The sequence below is a fragment of the Equus przewalskii genome, chromosome 14 (assembly GCF_037783145.1).
Source record: "Equus przewalskii isolate Varuska chromosome 14, EquPr2, whole genome shotgun sequence".
Classification (NCBI taxonomy): domain Eukaryota; kingdom Metazoa; phylum Chordata; class Mammalia; order Perissodactyla; family Equidae; genus Equus; species Equus przewalskii.
The window spans coordinates 39407735-39434908 of NC_091844.1; the positions used below are offsets into that span (position 1 = coordinate 39407735).

At 34.9% G+C, this 27174-nt stretch overlaps 1 protein-coding gene across 8 annotated transcripts in view; it reads left to right on the top strand.

The window, feature by feature from the left end:
- Window positions 1-27174, top strand: part of USP34 (ubiquitin specific peptidase 34) — a 253192-nt gene that overhangs the window by 125209 nt on the left and 100809 nt on the right. For 7 of the 8 annotated variants that reach the window (XM_070572601.1, XM_070572605.1, XM_070572606.1 and 4 more), the window contains 9 exons: window positions 3180-3262; window positions 11472-11626; window positions 12783-12896; window positions 14460-14559; window positions 14692-14851; window positions 17542-17668; window positions 17765-17912; window positions 24737-24837; window positions 25057-25266. In XM_070572601.1, the coding sequence (XP_070428702.1) occupies window positions 3180-3262; window positions 11472-11626; window positions 12783-12896; window positions 14460-14559; window positions 14692-14851; window positions 17542-17668; window positions 17765-17912; window positions 24737-24837; window positions 25057-25266 (1198 nt within the window). The remainder of the gene's footprint in view (window positions 1-3179; window positions 3263-11471; window positions 11627-12782; window positions 12897-14459; window positions 14560-14691; window positions 14852-17541; window positions 17669-17764; window positions 17913-24736; window positions 24838-25056; window positions 25267-27174) is intronic. The other variant, XM_070572602.1, reaches the window with a different exon arrangement.

Here is a 27174-nt window from a genome sequence, read left to right on the forward strand (position 1 = left end):
CTCCAGAATCTAAATTCAACAAACCTTTCTTGTTTATTCTTCTGTAGTTTTGTTTTTTTAGACATCCTATTCTATAAGCCTATCAAATTATTTCTGAGATACTTCCTTAAACTTACTCTATTCCATAGCTTTGCTTACAAAAGTTACCACTAGGCAAGATGCATTCTCTTTAAATCCTGTTACAATTTTAGTTGTTCTTCATAGTCTGTGTCCTTCTTTAATTATTCTCCTTGAAGCAGAAGTCGAGGATAATCGTTGCCGCCTGAATCTGAGCATCTCTATACATCCTCTCTAAAAATCATAAGGTCAACAAGGAGTGGAAATAAAACCACACATGACCCACATCTTCAGCATTTTTAGGAGACAGTGAATTCAAGTTACCTGTCAATAGAGAAATAAATACTGAGTTATGAAAGAGCTCCCACCTCAGCCATAAGCCTGTGGGTTTAAAGAGTAGGGATAGGAGGCTTAAGAGAGGGGAGTGGAAGACATAGATGAATCATCCTCAGAAAGAGAAAGTCCACCATTCAATGCCAAGAAATGAACACAGATCTGAGGCATGGTTGTTCACAGCATTGGCTACAGTGAAGTTGCTCACTTTATTAGTGGAACCAGATGTGGAGCCTCCTACAAGCTTTGCTTCTGTGATGAAAAAGATAAATAGAGGAGTGGTGTACTTTGGAGATGAATTTTATACTACCCTAGGGTACACCACGGTATGTTTCCAATCCTCTAATCTCCTTTGCTGCCTGGCATTTTAGGAAAATAAAACCTTAGAACAGAGAGATGCTGTCTGAACTGTTTTGCTGTAACTCCCTTGTTCCTTCAGGCTGTGAAACAGAGTTGTACATGTGCTACTCTTTGTTAAAGCATACTGACTTGATGAGTTTGTGGTACATTATTTTCCATTTTCAGTGGAAATTACTGTAGGCGAGTTCTGAGATTTTCACCTAGGACAAAAAAGATCTTTGTGGCATGAAAGATAACACTTCCTTTTCTAGATGGACGTGTTACATATTTCTTGAAACTCAGCAACTTGAGTTTGTCACTAAAGTTTTGTCCCTGTGGGGGGATTATTTTTGTCTTATATTTCTTGTAATGTCAGAAGCCATGGACAAGCCCATGAGAGTTTTCAGTATTCATGTCATCTTTGTTTTTGCATCCCAGGAAATTTCCTGGTGATTTCAACTGCCATGGGACCCTGAAAGAGCAGAGTCCTTTGAAGTGTGGAGCCAATGGCTCTACTGTGGAAGGTAAAGAAGGGAGGACAAAGGGACTGGATCCATGCCTTCTTGGATTATGGGTCCCTTACTCTGAGATGCAAGTATAGGGGAAGGAAGTATTCAGGAAATAAAGGTACTTTGTAAAGGACAAGACTTCATTCCCATTTTATGTCTGTGACCAGTATCCCGCAGCCTCAGGCTCTGAGAAGTGCAGTAACTTGCTTAAAAGCACAGAACTGTTGGATGATAGAACTTGTATTTGAACCTGTATTCCAAGGCCTCTCCGATAAAATCTCTGTCCTTTTAGTAAAAGGAGAAAAAGCTGCTAAGAGCTGTTCTTGAATTTTATCTGGATAGCATTCTAGACTGTGAGTTGTTTACTATATTTTCCCCTCCCCCAGCCACCTTGGCACATGTAGTTCCATCTTCACAAAGTGCACTGCAACAACATGAAGCAAAAGTTCATTTTTGTTTGCAAACCTTAATGCAAGACAGTAAAAAGCAGCAAAGATATCTAGTAAACTCATTCTTTAGAAAACTTTACTTTAAACTTCAACATTGAATCTAGTGTAAGTTTTGAAACCAGCTTATTTTGGGAAGCTTTTAAAATTTTGCACTTACTTAAATATTATATGAAATTGAATTAAGAGGCTGTTTGATTCTCTGCAAGCAGGGGTAAGATAAGGGCTCAGAGTGGCTGCTGCCTTTGTTGGCAAAGTAATTTTGGCAGTTCACCCGCAACCAGCCTTTTTATTTGTGACAGAGAGATAACTCATGATTGATTTAGTCTCATTTATTGGGTGCTCAGCTGCTTGTGGGTTCTGGATTGTTATGGTATTACAGACACTGTTCAATATGCAGTTCACAGAGTTGCTAAAGGAATCTTAAAATCCATACCTGATCGTTTGCTCCCTCTTCCCCCAACACCCTTCAGTGACTCCCTTTTCTATCCAGAATAATACCAAACTCTTGTGACATTCAGACTGGTCACAGTCCAGCTCCTGTCTACCTCTTTAGGTTCATCTCCTATCCTTCCTCCCCCACAGACCAACACTTGATTCTTAAAATGCTTTTCCTTTGCAAATGCCTGCAAACTGAATTCCCAGGGAACCATGTGAAATCACCTACTTAACAAGCTTCCAAAGCAACTCTTACATTAACCATTGAATTTTGTGTACATGAATTAGAAGTGCTTAGATTTAGGGGGCCGGCCTGGTGGTGCAGCAGTTAAGTTCACACATTCTGCTTCTTGGCAGCCTGGGGTTCGCCGGTTCAGATCCCGGGTGCGGATGTGGCACCACTTGGCAAAAGCCATGCTGTGGCCCACGAATAAAGTAGAGGAAGATGGGCATGGATGTTAGCTCACGGCCAGTCTTCCTCAGCAAAAAGAGGAGGATTGGCAGTAGTTAGCTCAGGGCTAATCTTCCTCACAAAAAAAAAAAGTGCTTAGGTTTAAAATCACATTCAAAAATGCCAATTGTGTATTAGCTGTGTTCTTTATGAACTAGATTTATGAAAATGATATTTTCATTAGCGTTTCTTGTTTAAGGAATTGTGTTAATCACTGGAGGGACAGTGATAATGAAACGTAATTTTTAGTTACAGATGTAGTTTTTTATTAACTATTCTCATTAATGTGCATATTGCATAATTTCAAAATGACGTATTTGTTTTATTCCACTCTTGAGTTCTTACACACTTTTTCATCATTTAATTTGAAAGTATGTTTTCTAATAGTTTGCCGATTTTTGTAATTTCTTAATGTAAATCTCAGCATTTGGCTTATGACCATTTTGTGTAACCATAGTTATGTAATTAAAATATTTAATAATTGTGAGTTATTAAAATTGAGTTTTACTTCTTTGGTATAATTTAAGATTAGGGCCATTAAATGTTTAAAAATAATTAAGAAATAGGATCTTTCAGTTAATTATTTTAATGATTTTTTAAATATAGGTACAGCCATAGTGCCGAAGTTCAAGTTCGACTTCAGTTCTTGACTTGTGTGTTTTCAACTCTGGGATCACCTGATCACTTCAGTAAGTTTTTCAATTAGCATTTTAATCAATTTTTAGATCTGTATTGACTCTTGTAAGAGTCCAGTCAAAGGTACTCATGCCTTTAGATTCCTATAGTGATTAAATTATCTTCAATACTGAATGTCCTCTCAGTCTTTGTAGCAATATGACTGTTACCCTGATGCATTCTTGCTTCAATCTCTGATAAAGATGGATAAACGATCTTTGCAGTGGATAAATGACTCATTTCAAGAACAAAATATTTGGGACAGAAGAACATATCATGTTAGAGTGACTGTCTTTTGTTACCTTTGGTTATAGAATATTCCTATCACTCCAGTTGAAAACAGCCACTGTCTACATATTATTATCAGGCTAATCTTATCCAAAATTGCTTGGCTTCATAGGTGATAGAGACATTGAGACCCTAGTTTTTCTTAGATGAATCTCAAATTCAATTTCATTAATAGTTAATGTGAAAAAAATAGAAATTGATCTGGAATATTCAGAGTGTGGACTGTATCCAAATCCACATGATAGATGTTCTTACAAGAGGGGAGGGAGCTTGATTTCTTTTGGCCAGGGCTCCCGTGCTCTTGCTAGTCTGTTATCTTTCCTTCTCCACATTCTTCTTTTTCTGTGTTTCCATGTCAACAAACCTCATTTGTTAGGACATTCTCTTTGTTGAGGTATGGTTAATGTAGTCAAACTCATGAGTGTCTTGCTAGTCTGAGAAGTGTCATCATGACTCTTTTTAAGTCCATATGTTTATCTTACTGTTTGTCTATAATTTCTTGAAGATATTTGTAACAAAAGCCGCTAACATCGTGATACCAACAGATTTCGAAAAGAAGATACCTATTTTTGATAGGAAACTTCTGTTTCATGTTTATTAGATCATTTGTCATACCCATTGTGACTGATAACATACAACAAATAAATAATATAAAACAGAAAACACCAATCTTCCACATGGAGAAGTCAAACCAAAACAAATATTGTCAGCATAAATAATTTCACATGACTGTTAAGTTTCATGTTTGTTGAACATAGATTCACATTGAAAAATGTTAACATGTCTTTGCAGTATTTGAGTAATGAATTATTTATTTTGCTCTTCCCATCCCAGTGAACACAGTACAGTCATGCATTGCTTAATGATGGGTATATGTTCTCAGAAATGTACTGTTAGGTGATTTTGTCATTGTGCAAACATCATAGATTGTACTTACACAAACCTAGATGAGATAGCCTACTACACACTTAGGCTATATGGTACTAATCTTATAGACTCACCATCATGTATGTGGTCCATTGTTGTCCAAAATGTTATGCAGTGCATGGCTGTATGGATTCTGTGTTGTATATGCTTATGGTAGCTATTGTCCAGATAGAATCAAATGGAAAACTTTGCTTCTCCCACATCAGAATTATGCTTCTCTTACTGACACAATTCCTGTCAGGTATAATGTGGTCACTCCAGAGTTATATTTGAGAATACTGATTTTCAGTATACCAATAACTATTATCTTTTCTCTTTTTTTTGATGAGGAAGATTTGCTCTGAGCTAACGTCTGTTGCCAATCTTTCTCCTTTTGCTAAAGGAAGATTATACCTGAGCTAACATTTGTGTCAGTCTTCCTCTTTTGTATGTGGGTTGCCGCCACAGCATGGCTTGATGAGTGATGTAGGTCCTCACCAGGGATCCGAACCTGCAAACCCCGAGCCACCGAAGCAGAGTGCACCAGACTTAACCACTATGTCATGGGACCGGCCTCCATATCTGTTCTTTTTAAAAACTTGAAACAACAACAAAAGCTTATACATTGCCTATTGAATGTGGATTGGTGATTCAGCCATTTATGAATACATTTCTGTTTTATCATATAGTTTATTGTAATTTACCTGGACACCTTTTTTTGTAGGACAACTATTTTCTTCGCTTATCTCTCTTCTTAATTAATTAATGTGTTTAAGTTATAATGTACAGTAAAGGTTACTTCTGGTTTGGTTTTTGGAAAAGTTGAGAACTTTTCTGTTTCCTTTTATTTATTTATGTGTTTGTTGTTTTTATCTTTTATTTATAAGAGAGATCATATGGTATTTGACTTTCTCCCTGTGACTTGTTGCACATAGCATAATACCCCCAAGGTCCATCCATGTTGTCACAAATGGCCAGATTTCATCATTTCTTATGGCTGAGTACTATTCCATTGTGTATATATACCACATCTTCTTTATCCATTCATCCCTTAATGGGCATCTAGGTTGCTTCCAATTTTCGGCTATTTTGAACAATGCTCCAGTGAACATTGGAGTGAATATATCTTTATGCATTTGTGTTTTCAAGTTCTTTGGATAAAAATAGCTGGATCCTATGGTAGCTCTATTCTTAATTTTTTGAGGACTCTCCATACTGTTTTCCCTAGTAGCTACACCAGTTTGCACTCACACAAGCAGTGTATGAGAATTTCCTTATCTCAACAGCTTCCCCTCCTCTTTAGTTTTTTGGAAGAGTTTGAGAAGGATAGATATTTAATCTTCTTTGAATGTTTGGTAGAATTTACTAGGGAAGCCATCTAGTCTTAGACTTTTATTTTTGGGGAGGTTTTTGATTACTGTTTTGATCTCCTTACTGATAATTAGTCTATTCAAATTCTCTATTTCTTCCTGATTCAGGTTGCAAGGTTGTATGATTCTAAGAATTTATCCATTTCTTTCAGATTATCTAATATGTTGGCGTATGACTTTTCATACTATTCTCTTATAATCTTTTGTACTTTTGAGCAGTCCATTGTAATTTCTCCTCTTTGATTTCTGATTTTGTTTAGTTGAGCCTTCTCTCTTTTTTTCTTGGTGAGTAGCTAAAGGTTCATGAATTTTGTTTGTCTTTTCAAAGAACCAGCTCTTAGTTTCATTGAGTTTTTTTTTCTATTTTTGTTTTTTAGTCTCCATTTATTTCTGCTCTGATTTTTATTTCCTTCCTTCTACTAATTTTGGGCTTTCTTTGTTCTTCTTTTTCCACTTCCTTTACGTGCACTGTTAAATTGTTTATTTGAGATTTTTCTTGTTTGTTGACGTAGGCCTGTATTTCTGTGCAGACTTCCCTCTCAGAACCGCTGTTGTTTGTATCCTATGGATTTTGGTATGTTGTGTTTTTGTTTCCATTTGTCTTCAGGTATTTTTCAATTTCTCCTTTGTTTTCTTCATTGACCCAATCATTGTTCAGTAGCAGTTTGTTTAATCTCCACATATTTGTTGCTTTTCTGATTTTCTTCCTGTAGTTGATTTCTAGCTTCATACCAATGTGGTCAGAAAAGATACCTGGTATTATTTCAGTCTTAAATTTATTGAGACATGTTTTGTGGCCTAATATGTGATCTATCCTGGAGAATGAACGATGTACATTTGAAAAGAATGTGTATTCTTTGGTTTTCAGATGGAATGTTCTCTCTCTGTATCTACCAAATCCATCTGGTCTAATGTATCATTTAAGGCCAGTGTTTCCTTAGAGATCTTCTGTTTGGATGTTCTATCCATTGGTGTAAGTGGAGTGTTAAAGTCCCCTTCTATTATTGTGTTACTGTCTACTTCTTCTGTTATGTCTTTTTATAATTACTTTATATGTTTAGGTGCTGGTAAGTTGGGTGCATAGATTTTTACAAGTGTTATATCCTCTTTTGGATTGTTCCTTTTATCATTAGGTAGTGCCCTTCTTTGTCTCTTGTTACAGTTTTTGTTTTAGAGTCTATTTTGTCTGAGATAAATATTGCTACGCCACCTTTCTTTTCATTGCCATTTGCATGGAGTATGTTTTTCCATCCCTTCACTTTCAATTTGTGAGTGTCTTTGCGTCTGAAGTATGTCTCTTGTATGCAGCATATGTATGGGTCTTTTTTTTTTTTATCCAATAGGCCACCCTATGCATTTTGATTGGAGCATCTAGTCTATTGACATTTAAAGTAGCTGTTGATAAGAATGTACTTCATAGCATTTTTTTCCTTTTTCTGGGTGTTTTAGTTGTTCTCCATTCCTTTCTTCTTCTCTTGCTCTCTTCCCTTGTGATTTGATGGCTGTCTTTAGTATTATGTTTGGGTTCCTTTCTCCTGATTTTTTGTGTGTTTATTATGGGTTTCTGGCTTGTAATTACCATGAGGTTCATATACTATAACCTACATATATTACAGTCTATATTAAGTTGATGATCTCTTTAGTTTGACCTCTTGCTAACAGCTCTACTCTTATACTCCCGTTCGCCCACATTTTCATATTTTTGATATATAATCTCTTTTTTTAAACATGTGTATCTGTTACCCTCTTATCATGGAAATAGATAATTTTAGTACTTTTTACTTTTGACCTTCATATTAGCTTCATAGGTAGTTGATCTGCTACCTTTATTGTATATTTGTGTCTACCAGTGATTTTATTCCTGTTTTCTTTGTGTGTGATCATTTCTTTTGCCTATTTGTAGTTCTTTCTTTTCCACTTAAACTCAAGGGTTTTCTTTTCTTTTTTTTTTTTAAGCTATGCTTTTGGTGAGGATGATTGACCCTGATCTAACATCTATTGCTAATCTTCCTCCTTTTTTCCTTCCCCAAAGCCCCAGTGCAGTTATATATCCTACTTGTAAGTATTTCTGGTTCTTCCATGTGGGATGCTGCTGCAGTATGGCTTGATGAGCGGTGTGTAGGTCTGTGCCCAGGATCCGAACTGGTGAACCCCCAGCCACTGAAGCGGAGCATGCAAACTTAACCACTCAGCCACAGGACTGGCCCCATCTTTTCCACTTAAATAAGTCCCTTTAGCATTTCTTGTAAGACTAGTTTCTTGGTGATAAACTCCTTTAGTTTTTGCTTGTCTGGAAAACTGTTTACCTCTCCTTCCATTCTGAATGACAGCCTTGCTTAGTAGAGTATTTTTGTATGTAGGTTTTTACCTTTCTGCACTTTAAATATATTGTGCCAGTCCCTTCTAGCCTGTAAGGTTTCTGCTGAGAAGCCCACTGATAGCGTTATGGGATTTACTTTGTATGTAACTTGTTGCCTTTCTCTTGCGACTTCTAGGATTCTCTCTTTATCTTTAATTCTTTTCATTTTAATTATAATGTGTCTTCTTGTGGGCCTCTTTGGTTTTATCTCGTTTGGTGCTCTCCGTGCTCCCTTACCTGGATGTCTATTTCCTTCCCTAGTTTAGGAAAGTTTTCAGTTATTATTTCTTCAAATAGATTCTCTGCCCCTTTGTCTCTCTCTTCTCCTTCTGGCACATCTATAATACGGATATTAGCACACTTGATGTTGTCCCAGAGGTCCCTTAGACTGTCCTCATTCTTTTTAATTCTTTCTCTTTTATCTGTTCAGCTTTGGTGATTTCCTCTAGTCTTTCATCCAGCTAAGTGATCCATTCTTTCTGTATCATCTACTCTGCTTTTGAATCCCTCTAGTGAAGTTTTCATTTCCATTACGATATTCTTCATTTCTAATTGTTTCTTCTTTATATTTTCCAATTCTTTGTTGAAGTTCTCACTGAGTTCATCCATTATTCTCCCAAGATCAGTGAGCATCCTTATGACTCTTCGTTTGTACTCTTTGTCAGGTATCTCTGTTTTGTTTAGTTCTTTTTCTGGGGTTTTGTTCTGTTCCGTTACTTGGAATGTATTCCTTTGTCTCCTCATTTTGTGTCTGTCTGAGTGCTTATATCTATGTATGAGTTAAGTCAGCTATATCCCCCAAACTTGGAGAGGTGGCCTTATGTAAGAGCTGCATTATGAGGCCCAGCAGTGTGCTTCCTTCTCATCACCAATTCCAAATGTTCCAGGAGTTTGTGCTGTTTGGGCTACATGTGTCATTCTGTTGTTGCAGGGTTGCTCTTGCTGCGGGTGCCCGGGGAGGCTAGGTTGTCCCGCTGCCTGGCTGTTTGTAATGCTCAGCTGCATGTGATTGGTATGGACCCTTCAGTCACTTTATTGGGCTTGGGGAGCTGCAGCACCGTTGGCTGTAATGTCTAATAGCACATTCCTGTTGCAGTTTTTCTGTTAAGTGAGTAGGCCCCCAGCATGGCTGGTTGCTAGGCTCAAGGGGTTACAATTGCTGTAAGCCTCTGCCCTCCAAGGCTGTTGTTAGCTCTCGTAGGATTGCAGCTGAGTGGGGCTGGCCCCAAGCATGGAGCACCCAGTTGTTTCAGGCCTTGGAAGGTAGGGCTAGTCCCCTATCTGGCTGTTTGAGAAGCACAAGTCTGCTGCAGCTCACAAGCCCCACCACCCACAGGGTCACACACCCCATCAGCACAGTCCTGCCCATGTGCACACCCTGACCTACTGAAGCACACCTAGTCGCCTCACTGCGTTGGCCCTACACACTCCCCCAACACCTCACACACTATACCTGCTCCTTGTATACACTTGCCCTGCGGAGGTTCCAGGCACTCCACCTATATGGGCCCACATGTTTTCCCAAGGGCTTGCTCTTATGTGGGGCCAGTCCCTGGCGTGGGCTGCCTGCCCTGGCTGAACTGGATTAAATTGGTGCTCTATCAGTGCTTTAGTGCATGGGGTAGAGCCCTTGGCTAACAGGCTAGAGGAAGAACTCCAATGGCATCTATCAGTGTCTGTGTCAGCGTGCCTATATTAGGTCACAATAATGGCTGCTGCCAATGTCTCAGTTCCTGGGGAGGTCTCACCTCTTACTGAGAGGCACCCAGAGCCTATCAAGTGAGTCTCTTTTCACCAAAGTACTGTGTACCTTTCTTTCTGTTGATTTTAGGTTGGTTTCTAAAACAGGTTAATTTGTGTGGGGGCCCTTTAGGAGCAGGCTTCTTTTTCCCTTATGTCTGATAACTTTTCTAGGGATATTCCTTGCTGTAGTGAATAGCTAGCAAAGCCAGATACTATGACACTTGTCTCCAAGGTTGTGCTGAGTCCTAAAGCTGCTTATAGCAATAACACTCTCCTGCTCAGATCCCCACTCCTCCAGGAAAGGCTTCATACCTTAATATTGTTCCCAGCTGGCCATGAAGTACCACGGCTAGAAGGTGGCTTTTTTCTCTCTAGAAAAGAATTTCTGCCTCTTCCACCTCAGTCAGCACTGTCTCTTGTTGCCAGGGTTCTTTTTATCCAGTTTTCAGTTCTCTCTCAGGGTTAATTGTTCTAAGAGTCGTTCTAAATTTGTTGTGTTCATGTGTGGAGGTGAGTTCAGCATCTGCTTACACTGCCATCTTGACACCATCTTATTTCTGTGTTTTTTATGTTGTCTCCCAGGGGCACAAGTTCTTCTTAGAACAAAGAATCTATACGTTAACTGTTTCTGTGAGAAACAGATACTTTTTTTCTGATCAGACGCTTTATAGACTGATACTCTTGCTAAGTAAATATTTTATGAGGTGTTTTTCCATATTCTGGATTTCACGTACTTTTCCCAAGAAAGGGAGAAGTTTTTTATGATTCTGTCGTACCTTCATATCCCTTCTGATTCTGGGGAACAACCCCAAACTTTGGAACCCCTTATGATATACTTTCAAAATCTCTATGATGCTTTTATTCTTCCCTTTTGGATTGTCTCCCATATCCACATTCAGACTTGTGATTGCTATAATGTCTTCTCTTTGGTTGCAAATAGTTCTCCTGACTTCCTTCTGCCACACTTTGGAATCTTTTAATACTTGGGTCAAAATACCATACAGATTTTATCTCTTTACATTGACTTCCCAGCTAATTATAACCCCTGATGTATTTCTCTTATCTGTTTTAGGCAGTCAGTTTCCTTTCGCTTTATTCATCATAAGGATCCTTTTTTTCATAGTTTACAAAAATAATACTTATTGACATTTATTGTTCATCTCTTATGTGTAGAGAAGGAGCTTTTGAACATGGTATCCACTCTATTTTTAACTCTTAAACCTTAGAACTAACTCCTCAACTTTTTGGGTTAACTCTCCTTAATCATATTTACTGTAATAGAATGATATGTTCATATTTTAGGGAGAATGATTTTCCAGACCAAATGGCTCTTCCAAGATACTATATAAGTTCTGTGTTTTTTGATGATTTATATGTGGATTATATTTAACTACATTTGGAAAACATACCTTATGTGAAATCTCTTACGAAATAATTTTTATAAATTGTTATAAAACATCTCCTTTATATTCCTGGATGTATTGGTGCTTCTAGTACATTGGATTAGGACCAAAATGTTGTATGTACCATGATTCAAAATTGTTAATTTTTATGTAGGGTTAAGTTTAGAGCAAGTCGACATTTTATGGCACTGCTTAGTAGAAGATTCTGAGTGTTATGACGACGCACTTCATTGGTTTTTAAATCAAGTTCGAAGTAAAGATCAACATGCTATGGGAATGGAAACCTACAAACATCTTTTTCTGGAGAAGGTAATTTTATTTTTTGACTGTTTCATTGTTTATATTGTTTTTCCATGTTTCCTTTTTATCTCTTGAAATATAAACTCTGTAATGTTCATCTTTCCTCTTTTGACATAGTTTTTTTAAAAAAACACAAATGTACTACTGTTTTTCAGCATGTTTTTTACCTTATGTAAATTTTGCTGCCTAGATTTTGCTTTAATTTTGTCTTCTACAGTGTTTGTATTTAAGTGAATACTTAGTTTATATCCACAAAAATATTCTTTTCCTTAGCTAAAGTACTTAAACTAACAGTAATTAGAGTAATTCTTCAGGTAAACATTAATAAGAAATGTGGGGGGTTTGGGTTTGTTGTTTTTTTTTTAAATAATAGCATTGTAGCTCAATTTTCAGGAATGGTACTCAACATCCACTAGTGTGAGAGCTGTATTTTCTGACTTTTCCTTAGTTAAATGGTTGTGGTTTCAGCCAGCCTTCTGTCAGATATAAGTCAATCTCTAGACTTTTTGGTAGATCCTTGGAAAGGCAGTTTTAGGAAGTGCTGTCATGATATTAAAGATAGTCTTCAGTTTTCATTCTCCTTTATCAGATGCCACAGTTGGTTCAGGTGATAATTTTCTATTTGAATTTTGAAGCATTGATGTTAATAAAGCAGTAGACTTTTTATTTTATGCTTATTTTTGAGATTAGAAAGACTCTCTGTGAACTCTCTTTATCTCTCTGGTAGAATTGAATATATATGAATGAGTTTTGGTACGTATAAATTAAATCACTTAATAGATTTAAGACAAAAGTACAAATAGACCTTCAGGATCTTAATTTGAAGCCTGGATACAAACTGTACATGTAGCTACACATCTCAAAAATATGTATGCTGTAGATATACAATAGATAAAATTTTTTATTTATTTCCTTTCATCTGGGTCTGTGTACATCTTGAAAATTGAGACACATCAGACAGCTTTCAACTATGACCTGAATAAAATTTTCATTAAATTATTCATTTTAATTTTTAAATTATCACTAAAAATCTCAGCTGATATATTTCCTTCTTTAATGTTTTCCGTAAAATTTGTTTGTTAAATTTGTGGTTAAATTCAATAAAATAAAATCTTAGCAACTTAATTATCACACTAAACTAACTTAAATAAATTTTTTTTTTAAGATGCCCCAGCTAAAACCTGAAACGATTAGCATGACCGGCTTAAACCTGTTTCAGCATCTCTGTAACTTAGCTCGATTGGCCACCAGTGCCTATGATGGTGGTTCGAACTCTGAGGTATGGATTTATCCAAAGGCTTGTCACTTTATTAGGTCAGCAGGTGGAATTTTTCTTTTATTCCTCAAATTAGATTACTGAATTATCTCGTATAGTCTACCAAGCACTGAATTTACTAGCTATGAAGACTTTCATTTTTAGGTTTTAAAAAGCTTTATCTTTTGGCTTTAAAAAGTTTTACAAAGCAAATTTGGTGATTTTTTTTCACAATCAAAGATAATGTTGGTTGTGTTTACTGAAAGCTTATTACACATTCCTTGGTTAACAGAGAAGAGGCCATCTGAGTGTTCTTTTAGTTCCCTAAAAGCTCCTAAATAATATAAGGAAGTAGTTTTGTCAAGTAGAAGGTTGATTTTTCTGAAGTCTGATTTTTATGCCATTTGTTGTGATCATGCTTTTAGTTACTCTTGGACAACTGTAGAGTTCTTGTTGGTAATGTCTGTCCTAAATCATCTCTGACCATGAGACATGACGACCAGTTCATTAACTGAAGACTGTCACAAATTTCTCTTCTTATTTCTGGCTTAGAGTTCCATTTGTCTAGTTGGATGGGCACTAGGTTTTGTTGAATGCCTTATTCCTAGACTCTCCTAATAGAGTGTTATTTGAAAGTCTTCCTCATTGGATGTTCTAGTTTATTAATCATGGCTTTGATTTATGTAGTATCCACTCACACTTTTTTATTAATTATGTTATTAGGAGAAAGATAGAGAAAACCAATGTTAATCTATATGGTAAAGAATAATTTTAATTTTATCCAGAATAGTTTTATAGTATCTACCTTCTTTTCCTGTTTGCATAGTTTTTTTTTCTTTTAATTTTTTGGTTCTAACTCTGATTTTGATATCACTGTAGTGAGTTGCAATTTGGTAGTATCAGACAACCAGACAGATCTGATTTCCTTAGGGAAGTAGTCATACTCTAATTTTGAAATATAATATTGCTTTTTAAGTAGATGATATGAACACTAAGGCTGTTCAGTCACCTATCAGAAGGATATCTGTCTTCACCCTGTGTAACTTTTAAGAACTTTCACTCCCCACTTTTTGTGCAGTTTTCAGTGAAAACATTCTCTTTGTCATCTTATAGTTAACAGCATAAAGTTAAGTAACAACTTGCGTTAGCATATCTGTTTAATTTTCTGTGAATACCTGAAACCAATGGCTTTATCAGAGTAAGTTGGACAAAAGCTTTGAAGTATTATTATGCTAATAATTATGTGTGTGGTGGTGTTATTTCTTTGTAGCATGTTTTGGGGACTTGTTTTTCCCACCATGTAGTCAAAACTTTTGAGTTAAACATTATGCATATATATAATTAGCTGCTTTATAATTATGTATTTTTAGAACCAATACAGGTATATTTCAGTAATTGAGGAAATTTCCAAGACTTTTATCCTTATTATTTCATAACTGTAAGTAATAGGAATTACCTTTTAAATACTTTATAGTATATTAAAACTCATTGATATTGTATGACTTTTAAATTTGTTACTTTCTGTCTTTGTTTACATTGTTTGACAAAAATAAAATTTATAGCTGTTGTCATATTTTTCTTTCTTAGCTTTGTGGTATGGACCAATTTTGGGGCATTGCTTTAAGAGCACAATCTGGTGATGTCAGTCGAGCAGCTATCCAGTATATTAACTCCTATTATATTAATGGTGAGTGATTTGAAATATTGTCTAATAGGTAATTTTTTATATGAGGATTTTTTGTTTAGCTACAATTTGTTTTTTTTAATGTAACTAAACAATTATAGGATTGATATACATGTCTAAACATCTTATTTTCAGGTAAAACGGGATTGGAGAAGGAGCAAGAATTTATTAGTAAATGTATGGAGAGTCTTATGATAGCCTCTAGCAGTCTTGAACAGGAATCACACTCAAGTCTCACTGTTATAGAAAGAGGACTCCTTATGCTGAAGACACATCTGGAAGCATTTAGAAGAAGGTAATTTTTTTTATACCACATAATTAGAGTGAATTTCAGGCTTTTTTATTGCTGACATATCTAAAAGTATTCTGAAATTTAAACTAAAGGTTTTGTTGGGGGCAGGTAGAAAGCATAACTTACCAAGAGTGAAGGGTTAGTAATAGAAGTAATTTTTATTCATAATATGTACCGTTTCACCATGGAATAGGCAATATAGGTTCCTGGTAAATATTGCAGAGCTTTAAAAATCGTTAGACTCTCAGAAGATATGCATGAATAAGAACCTAGACAGAATTCCATCTCTAAGAAAGTTTTAATATGATTGAAACAGCAGAACACCACTACCAAAAGAAGGTTCACTAAAACCCTCACCAAGAACATCAAATAATCTCTCATAGTTGAATCAAGTTGAGTCATTTGTTTCATTTGCTGTTTTTTTTTCTTCCTGGACTAGGAGACAGTATTTTAATTTTGAATTTCCATTTACCATGGAAACATGATCAAAAATTCTGTTAATGAATATCTGTATAATTAATTTAGACATACCCTGTGTAATACAGAAATAAAGCAAATTAACATTTATGAATATATCGACTGAAATAAAAGGTGAGTAGATAGTTTTAATTCAGAAATTCTGTTTGTTAAAAATCATGAGTAAATGTAAAAGTACAAAGAATTGTGTTGAAAAAAATTGTTAAAGTTAATAACTTCTTTCAACTTCAGAGCTCAGTTTGATAATGAGAAAGTCATATAATTGATATTTGACGTTTTATTTAAAATATCAGGAAATATCAAATAATAAAGATATTCTACACATTCCTTATAAATTACATGGGTCCATGATTTAAAACATTTGGGCATTGCAAAATTCTTTGTTTTGATTATGATTACAATTTGTGGAAATTCTGTTTAAATAATTCCTTGTGTTTTTAAAGAATGTGTAAGGGAACTCTAGAGTTTTTTGCACAGAAACTTCACACTGTTTCATAACTTTTACCACTTTAAAAAATAAAAATAAATAAGCAAATGCAATGTCATTCAAATTAGTTAAAAATTAATACATACTCATTTTAAAATTCAGATGTTACACTGAGATACTACTATAGAAAATGAAAGTCATTGTACTCTGTCTCTTATCAGAGATAGTTACTGTTAATGATATGATATATATTCTTTGGAAATTTTCTCTATGCTGCAGTGTCTACAAACAATAAACCAAAAAGGTCCTATTGGTTCAAACCCTGAATCCTCACAAAATTACCAGTGTTTTTAAAAGTAAATACTTATTTTAAAAGTCTTTAAAAATAAATTATTTTCTAGGATTCAATGCTGCTTTTTATAAGTTTAGTGAATTTCCATTCAAAAATCCCTTCTCAGATGTACAAATTTTTTTCTAACTCATGAAAAATTGACTTTAGTCTACTTAATAGAAATCTTTGTGTTTGTTCATGTTCTACTCTAAAAGTTAATGTTGGTGTTAATATATATAAATACTTATTTTGTGAGTGGCAAGTAAAGAAACTAGGAAACAATTGAATATTCAAAAAACTAAGAGCTAGTTTAAAAAGTTTATCTAGGTATTTTCATGCAAATTCTTGTGCAGTATCATACAATTTCAGGTGCTTAATGTGCTTAGTACTACTACGAATTTAAAATTGCCTAACATTTATAGAATGAAAATTTAAACTAATTATTGTTTGTATATTCTTTATATTAGAAGAGTAAATAAATGTCTTTTTAAAAGGGTTTTCTTTTTTATAAGAGATAAGTTATCGTCTTAAACAGTGATTCTCAACCAGAGGTGATTTTGTTTCCCAGGGAACATTAGGTAATGTCTGGAGACATTTTTAATTACCACCGCTTGAGGGAGAAGGGGGTGCTATTGTCATATAGTGGGTAGAGATCAAGGATGTTGCTAAACATCCTGCAGTGCACAAGACAAGCCCCGTCCCCATAACAAAGAATTATCAGGCCCCAAAAGATTAAGATTTTGGTCATAGAAGCTGGATACTGGATCACTTCTAGGAAATCAAGTCCATTCATTCCTTTACTTGCCTGCCTTCTATTCTAGTATTGCTGGTTAGTGTTAGACATGGATAATTTTTTTCTTAACTAAATTCAGGTACCCTGGATCCTGTCTTCCACAACTGAAAATCAGTTAGAAAATTGACAAATATTTAGTGAGTGTCATGCTAGGTGCCTGTCTCCTTTGAAATAGTAGTCTTTGTAATTCATTTTATTATTTTAGCAGTCATGGAATTGGCTCTCAAATTTTGTTAGGCTGGTTAACATATGTCTACGGGAATACATTTCTCTCTCTGAAAAATATTTCCTAATAATTTTTTTTCCTCTTCTGAATGTAGGATGACAGCTTGCCATTTCACTTACCGGATTAGTTTGTTTCTTTGAATTCTTCCTGCCTCTACTACTCCCTCCCCCATTTAAAAAAAAAAAACTTCATAATGGGATTTCTTTTTCCTCAGTAGTTTTTCTTGGAAACTATGTTTTTAGGAGTTCTTAGCTATATTTATGCATTTAAGTTTGATTCAATATGAGGACTCTAAACTTAAACTTAGTGCTATGGAGTCAATTAGAATGTGCTAGAACCTTTTATGGCCTTTTTCATTTTGTAAAATATTAAAAACTTCTGTAATATTAAAATGATTTAAAGTGATATTCTTCCTATGTGTGGTTTTTGTGTGTTTTAGGTTTGCCTATCATCTCAGACAATGGCAAATTGAAGGCACTGGTATTAGTAGTCATTTGAAAGCACTGAGTGACAAACAGTCCCTGCCGCTAAGGGTTGTATGCCAGCCAGCTGGACTTCCTGACAAGGTAGTTACATGGTTTTAATTTCCAAATTGATAACATTTCCCAGTTCAAATATCTGTATTTTTTGTATTTTTAAATCGGTTGCATCTCATATTTCAGATGACTATTGAAATGTATCCTAGTGACCAGGTAGCAGATCTTAGGGCTGAAGTAACTCATTGGTATGAAAATTTACAGAAAGAACAAATAAATCAACAAGCTCAGCTTCAGGAGTTTGGTCAAAGCAGCCGAAAGGGAGAGTTTCCTGGTAAGTCCAATAGTTCAAATTTTCATATTTTCTAGATTCTCTTATATATCAACCTCAGACATTTACTTGTTTTTGAAGACTACCAGCCATGTTCATGGCTCCCCCTCACCCTCTCCCACCCTTGCTATGGTGCTATTGATTCTTAGGCAAGAGTTAAGAGATGCTTCACATGTTATTTGCAAAAATTTGTTCTAATTTTTCTCAAAAATATTCTACTTTTGGAGATTATTTGATAAGCAGTGTGGAAATTATTAATAAGTTTGTTTCCATATACTACTTAGTACCCAGTTTTACCCAATATTTTGTTTTGCCATTTTGTTATATTTCATTTTTGGTTTTGTTGTGTGTTTTTTTTTCCAGAGCAACTGAAAATAATACACCTTTAAATCCCACCTGTGAATCTCCCTTTGCCTCCAAAAAAATACCATACTAAGAAATTTTTTGTGTGGGCCTGAAAGTGTGTTTAATTCTTCCCTTACTGTTACCACTAGTGCGTTTTTAGTATCTTTCCATAGTACATAAAATATGAGTTAATCAGAGGAACAACCATGAAACCTGTTATCCTTACTTAGAATTTAAAGGTCTGAAACTGTAACAGGTTACATATATATTACGGAAAAAAAAGATCTTAAAGTTTTAAAAGCTTCTTTTTAGGACTTTTAACCTGCCTGTGTACAGAGGGATAATTCTTTGGCATCTTTTAGTAAGGAGCCAATGATTTTACAGTAGCATGCATAAGATAAAGCCATATGTATCTTCTAAAATGTCAGATCTTTATTTAAATTTTGTTCTTGAATAATTAGTAAATATTTTTGGTATAAAAGAATAGATGTTGAAAAGTCTCCCTCCTACCCCCATCTCTAAACTACCCATTTCCCTTCTTCTGAGGCAAATATTACTGGTTTCTTACATATTCTTCTAGAGATACCAATATATAATGAGAATATTTATATACACACATATATATACACATATGCACACACACTTAAAATACAAATAGTAGCATTCCATTTATATTCTTCTACCTTTTGCTTGTAGTGTTTAACATTATTTAGAGAACATTTTAATTTAGTATGTGTAGAAAGTTACCTCATTCTTTTTAAGATGTCCATAATTCATAATATAGTGGTACCGTGATTTATTTTACCTGTTTTCTATTAATGGACATTTTGGTTATTTCCATTCTTTTGATACTGCAAACACTGCTACAGAGAATATCCTTATACATATATTATCTAATGTTGGGTAAATACCTAGTTAGGGAATTTTCAGGTCAAAAGGTATCTGCTTTTGTTACATTGAAATGTATTGTACATAAAGAAGAAAATATGAAACGAATAATAATAAAATGAAAACCGCCCATGTACCTACCATCCAGATTAAGAAGTAGAACATTATTAGAAGCTGCTTGTGTGTCCTTTTCCATTTCCACTTAATGCTATCTTGATTTTTAGCTTATTGTTCTTTTGATGTTCTTTACAGTTTTGCCTCTGGTGTGTACATATATACCTAAGCAATTTATTTAGTTTTGTGAGACAGATAAGCAAGCACAAACTTTATGAATTAAGAAAAAGGGGAGTACAGCTGCTATTGGATAAAGGATCACAGAAGAAAACAAGCTAAAGATGGTGTACATTTTCCCCTTCTCTAAAGGTTTATAAAGCTTCATCTGAGGATATCAATGGGAAGGTTCTCAAGTATAGGTCTCAGCATAGTCAAGATGTATCTCAGTGCTGTAATGTTGACAAAATGCTGGAATATCCAACAGAAATAGTGACAGAGGTTTTTTTTCCTAATGTCTTTATGACCCACTTTAGCTCTCAGGAGTAGATCAAATCAGAATTTCTTCTATGAATAATATGAATGTCTTCTGCTGATTCAAGCAGTAGGACTTGGAGGTGAGAGTAGAAACTTCAGTAGTGTATGGTAAGGACAGTCCAGGTACAGATAAGAATTTGGGCTAGATTTACTTGCCATTCTTTCCTCAGATAGAAAAGATGATACGAAGGCAGCAGGGATTTTGGTCATGATGGCCCTCAATAATGTATTTCTTTAGTCACACTAGTCCTAGACTAGTGTCTGGTGCACAACAGTAGCATACCTTTAACATCCTCTTGGTAATTCTTTTTGGCTCTCTCTTGTGTTGGATATCCTGTTTCCAGTATCCCATACCTTCTTTGTTGGTTTACCTTTTTTTTTTTTTCTGAAATACAATATAGTTGTCCAGTATATTCTTGAGAGAAGATTGATGGAGTAAAGTTTTTGCTTCTTTGAATGATCAGAAGTGTATTTCTCATGTTTTCGTATTTAAATGATAATTTTGGTATAAAATTCTAAGTTGGAAATAATTTTGTTTCAGAATTTGAGATATTGCTGCATTGCATTTCTTCTGTTGTTGCTGTTTAGAGTTCTGAAGCTATTTTGATTTCTGATATTTCTTACATATCCTGTTTTTTTTTCTTGTAGAGCTTAATGAATCATCTTCTTGTTTCTAGCGTTCTGAAATTTTACAGTACTTGGCCTGAGTATGGGTCTGTTTTCAACAATTGTGATGGGTACTTTAGTATTTAGATATTTAGTGGGCCCTTTTAGTTGGGCAACTTATACGTTTAAGTTTGAGGAAATTTTTGTAAATGAGTTTATTGGTTTCCTGTCTTCTATTTTATCATTTCTCTCTTTCTAGAAATTCTTTATTATCTGCATGTTTCATCACTTGGACTATTCCTAACTCACTTTTCTTTCCTGTGTTTCGTTTCTTTGAGTTTTAACTCAACTTCCTGAGAGATCTTCTCAACTTTATTTTGCAACCTTTCTTTTGAGTTTTTCACTTTTGCTGTCATGCTTTTATTATCTAACCTCTTTCTTTTAATACTCCTATTTTCATGACTGAAATATCTTTTTGAAAATATTGGTATTTTTTTTTCCTTAGTTGTTGACTCTCTTAAAATCCACACTGATGGTGCCTGCATTTTAATTAGAATGTTTATCTAATTATCTAATTGTTTTCCGTTGGTCTCATCTCTTCCTTTACCGCGTATTTACCACTCTGGCATTCTTCATTCCTGTGTGTAGATCGAAATGTCCATTTGGTTTCTTTTTTTTATTTTTCTTTTTTGAATGAATTTCTTTTAAAAGTACTTGTACTCCAGGTCTTCTGGTGATGAATTTTCTTAAGCTTTTGTTTGTTTGAAAACAAAAAAGGTTGACTTTTGAAGGATATTTTCACTGGATATAGACTTCTAGGTTAAGTTTTTTCTTTCAGGACTTTATAAATGTTTTCCCATTACCACTTGGCTTGTCAAGTTTCTGAGCGAAAGTCTGCTTTTCCTTATCTTTCATCCTTTGTATGCAATGTGTCTTTTTAACTGTGGTTGGTTTTACAGGTTTTCCTTTAATGTTGATTACCAGCAGGTTATTGTTGTGCTTTGTTGCGTCTTTATGTAGTTTGGGTTCAGCTTCTTGAGTCTGTGTGTTTATAATATTTGTCAAATTTGAAAAAGGTTAGCAATTACATATTTTTCTAATATTTTTTTCTTTTTTCTTTCCCCTCAGACTAATTTCTGGGCCTCTAATTAAATGTCTCCTAAGCTGTTTGTTTCTTCTTTTCCTTTTCTCCTTTCATTCTCTTTTTCTCTTCTCCATCTCTCCCTCCTCCTTCCCTTTCCTGTCCTCTTCGCCCCCTTTGTCAGGTGTTGATCTTGCTCCTGTGCCAAATCAGTATAAATCAGATTATAGATTACAAGCTTATCTCTAGTTTGGGTTTTATCTTTTGGGGGTCTTACTAATTACTACAAGTTCATTTGATTTCCAGATTGCAAACTTGGTTGATGTTGTCTCTTCCCTTTTTTCCCTGTCAGATGTTTGTAAAAATTTGTTAAATTTACTTTATTGAAGTTGCAGAGGGTCAAAATCAGATGTGTGTTGTTAAATATACCATTGTAACCTAAGCGTTTTTAAGACTTCTTGTTTCCTTTTCTTGTTTTGAAATATTAATTGCATCACGATTTAAAAGTTTTAAAAGATAGTAACTTTCCAGAACTGTTAAGGAATAAGCAATTCTTATGTTAAAAAAGATCCTTTCAAAAGGAGTAAAAGATAGAAAGCTGCTCAATTAATTGTAAAAGCCAATTCAACCATTATAATCGAAATTAACATGTAATACACATGAAGTATAGGCCTATCTCTAATATCAAATGGAGTCTAAAATCCCCAAAACTGTTAGTCATCTTAGTGTCTTTTGGAACAAACTCATGCATGCTTAGAGTATATGACAAGCTAGAAAGCAGATCAACCCTATATTATTTAGCAATGCATCATGACTAAGGATGTTTTGTCTCAATGTTGTAAAAAAGAGCAACAGTCATAGATTGCATTAGATTCACTCAATAAGGGAGAAAAGACATTTGATAAAAAAATCTAAAGTATTAAAAGTTTAGGATAGCGTTTCTGTTTATCTAGTAGCCAAATGTTTTTCTTAATAAGCACTGTGCTTTACAGGCATTCATATTTCTTCTAGTTTGTATTATGTGAAATGATTTGGATAAATCGTAAGTGTCAGAAGAAGTAACTCAGTTATAATTTGTAGGTAATATGATGAACAGCAAAATAGAGAAATCAAGTGCCCAATAACAATTAAAAAATATTAGGATAATTTAATGTGATGTCTGTGTGGAATATAGGAGAATAAAACTTTTTGAGATATATAAACAGACACTTGAATAAGTGGATATACTTAGCATGTCTCTGTACAAAGTATTGTAGAGATGCCAAGTTAATTTTGTTCTTAATATATTCTACCTAAGATCTTGATGGAATTTTTGTTTTAAATTTGATGAAATTACTCTGAATAATAAGTTAACTGTGTGAATAAACTAAGCAATATCAAAAGTTCTGAGAGTAAAACCCAAAAGGATAATAGAGAGGTGAATTTCAGTACTTTCTATTAAACATTTAAAAACTACTAAATAATACGATTTTGGTGAAGAATTGTTTAGTAAATAACAGAATAGATAACAAAGAAAATCTTAATATATGACATATGCAATTTGGAGGCAGAAACAAAAACTCCATTCTCCTCTAATATTCAGGATAGCTTAAAGTTTTTATACACACACACACACAAAATAAACTATAGGAAAATTCAGAAGAAACAGGATTGAATATTTTCAAACTATTGCGAGGACCAAAATTTCTAGGCTCAGAAATAAGAAGAAGGGCAAAAATCATAGATATAGCAAAACTGTCAATTGTTGTATAGCTACACAACAGTTGTACTTGAGGAAAATTGCCAAAATGAAGCTTATTGGAGGAACCTATTTTCCTTCTCTGTGTTTGAGTTATTATTATTTATTTATTTATTTTTTTGATGAGGAAGATCGGCCCTGAGCTAATATCGCTTACCAATCCTCCTCTTTTTGCTTGAGGAAGATTGTTGCTGAGCTAACATCTGTGCCAATCTTCCTTTATTTTATGGGGGATGCCACCACAGTGTGGGTTGACAAGCAGTGCTAGGTCCGTGCCTGGGACCACCAAAGCGGAGCATGCAAACTGAACAACTATGCCACCAGGCCAGCCCCATGTGTTGGAAATATTTTCTGATAGAATTTTAAAATTACATTTTCCCTTTACACAAATAGGAAAATCGTATGTGTCATTATGGAAAGCAGTAGCCCTGCTTCATTCATTCCTGAAAATAGCTGTTCAGTGCCCATCCAAGGGAGTTTTTCTACAATTAAGTTAATAAAATTCAACAAAAATATTTAAGTTTAATTAGATTATTAATTAGATATTTCATCATTTTGCTTAATTTTTCTACTCTATTAAGCATTTTGTTTTTTAAAAAATTTCATGGACTAAACAATAGTTTGAATGCCTGCTGTAGTCTAGTGCTAGGAATCCATTTGTGAAGGCAATAAAATCTCTGCTTTTGTATAACTGGGATTTTGTGGTTTTTTCAGAAGAGAGACATAAATATTTAATGTCAGATGCTAATAAGTGCTTTAAAGAAAGATAAAACAATAAGGGATTAATAGTGAAATGAAGCTCCTCAGATTGGGTTGTTAGGAAGAACGCCTTTTAGAGTTCACATTTGATGAGAGATTTGAAAGAAGCAAGAGAATAAGCCATGTTAATTCCTGAGGAGGAGCATGTTTAGGCTTTGAAATAGGAACAAGCTTGGTGTTTTCAAAAACGAGCAAGGAGGCTGGGTGGCTAAAGTATACTTAGGGAGGATGATGGTGGGAAACTTCAGATGTAGGCAGCAAAAGGAATTTGTCCATTCCAGAAGTAAATTGCCCCAGTCAATTGAGTTTATTGAATTTGCCATAATCTGGAATGTTGTAGCTGATCTTTTTCATGTCAGAGCTTTGGTTTTTTTCTGCTCTAGAGTCTGTTTTGTTTTGATGGTAATAACAGGAAAGAGAGAATTCAATCATTATAAATATATACTGGTTACTTGTGCAACTAAGACATTAATGAATCTGATTCTTCTGCATATATTGCTGGGGGAAATGCCGTACGTTCCCAGAAAGCTCTGTGGAGTTTTGTATGTGTAGAATTTTTTGTATTGTTAAGCAAGCAGGAATTGATCTAGTTAGTCTAGTGCTGAAAGAGAATGTCCTTGTAATTTTTACTGCCTCGGGCTAACGTTGAACAACAGAAAATAATGTAGGAAGCATGGTTAGTACTGTCCCCCTACTGTCTCCACTTTGCATAAGAATGGTATTTAAGTAGTCCAGTGAAATTCATTGCTATAGCTGTGTATTCATGTCATCAAATAAGTTAACCCTTTAAAATGTTCACCTACCTTTTCTGCTGTTTTTAAGGAGGCCTTATGGGACCTGTCAGGATGATTTCATCTGGACATGAGTTAACAACAGATTATGATGAAAAAGCACTTCATGAGCTTGGTTTTAAGGATATGCAGGTACACATAAGTGTAGTTTGAACTTTAATTGTCTATTGACTGTTATAGTAAACAGTTGAATAGTTGAAAGTGTGGTTCAAAAGCAATTCCTACTGCTTTTGTTATATTAAAGTTATAGGTGGAGTTATTTTATACTTTATTTAACCAAAAACTTGTTATATCTAATTATGTGTTGTTCTGTCTCCCCCCCACCCCCGCCCATTGCTCCAATTTTTGTAGATGGTATTTGTGTCTTTGGGTGCACCAAGGAGAGAACGGAAAGGGGAAGGTGTTCAGCTGCCAGCGTCCTGCCTACCACCCCCTCAGAAGGACAACATTCCAATGCTTTTGCTTTTACAAGAACCTCATTTAACTACTCTTTTTGATTTATTAGAGATGCTTGCGTCATTTAAACCACCCTCAGGAAAAGTGGCAGTGGAAGACAGTGAGGTAACTATATCATTTCATTTTCACAAAGTCTTGTCCTTCTGTTGAGTGGAAAATAATTTTCTCAGTAAACTCTTAAGAGCAGTAAAACCTAGGAACCCATTTATTCATTCATTAGCTATTTAAGTGCCTAATAAGATCCAGGCATACTGTTTTAAGTATTGTTTTACAAGGATCAAAATAGTCAGAGTTTCAGCCTTCACTGAATCCAGTGGGAAAGACAAATAATTGACATGCTTAACAGATAAATAGTTTCAAGAACTAACAGTTTCAGATAGAAATAGCTGCTAAGACTGAAACATGACATACCATCATTAGGAGTTGGTGATACAGACCCATTTATATATTATTTGATCAGGGAAGGTTTCTCTGAGGGAGACCATATATAATCTGAGCTAGAAGGATGAAAAGGAGTCGACTAAATCAAGAGAATGAGGAATGATTTGTATAGAATAATCTGATTCCCGAAGCCATTGATACAAGAAGGAGTTAGGCAGATCTAGGAATTGTTAGAGAGCTAGTGAGTAGAATGGGAGTGGTGAGAGAGTGGAATGAGAGGAATGAGATTGGAAAGATAAGCAGAGCCAAACTGGCCATTTCAAGCTGTTTCTGTTTTACTCAAAGTAAAGTGGACAGCATTAAAGTAGTTTAGGCAGAGGAAGAGACACGTTCTGAGTTTTGTTTTAAAGGTAATAGGTTTGTTTGGCAAGAACAGAAAAAGCAGTAAGGAACCTAATGCAGTAGTCCAAGGAAGAGCTGACTGTGCCCTGGAATAGAATAGTGGCAGTGAAAATCAATTAAATGGACAGTACGGGAAAATAGTATAACTTGGTGGTGGCTTGGATTAGGAGTAGGGAGAGACTTGGGCTCAGGAAAAAGGAAAACGGAGACGGCCTCCAAGTTTTTGGCTTGAGCAACGGGGTGGATTCCTTTTGAGATGAAGAAGAATGAATGCCTCTGGGACATCAAGTGGGGCTGTCAGGTAAGCAATTGGATATGCGTTAGAAACTCAGAGAAGAGATTTGGTCTGGAAGAAATAAGTTTGTGTGCGTTAATCGACTATAAAGATGGTGTTAAAGTCGAGACTGTGTATGAGATCACCTAAAGGAATTATTTTCAGTCCACTGACTGTTTTTTTAATGCCTTTAAATAGGTTTATCCTAAGATGTTGTTCATTGATGTACCTAATTCAATGACTCATTATTTCGAGATTGAGTGGCAAATAAAATGGTGGTGCTTTATTTTAGGCTGCTGTTATGCTCTCTCTTTCCTAAGAACGCTAGTGATTTCTTTCCATGTTTCTAAAATGTGTTTGATCATGGATTCAGTGGTAGCTGCTATTGAGTCCTCTGTTCCCCTGTTTTCTCTTGTGGCAGCATATTCTTAGATTCCTAAGACCTCTGCCTTTTGTTGAACAAAGCAGAATAATCAATAATAGATGCCCATGAGCCTCCATTTCCTCACCTTTATGCCACAAATACTCAATGACCTTTTACTTTATGTCAGCAGTGAAGTGGCATTTTAAGAGAGAAAGATAGTTATAAGAATTCCCCAGTTTTCTGGAGAGTGCTAATGTTCTGTGCAGTGTGTTATAGGAACATACGGGAGGGAGCAAAAATTGGGGGAAGATTTTTGCAAAAGGGGATTTGTTATATTGTGTCCAGCTGCTGATAAGAGTAAAGAAAAACAGTAAAGATTCACAGAAAAGTGAATGACATGTTTGAAAAACTGGTAGTGCAAATTACCAGTAACTACATTAGTAGTTACAAATCACCAGAATTACATTACTGGTAGTGTAATTCAAATATAAGGACACAAAGGGAGATTATAACCTATATCGCAAAGGATCGTATGAGATTTTTATTTATTGTAAAATGGATTGCCATCATCTTGGAAAGTTTTAAAAGAACA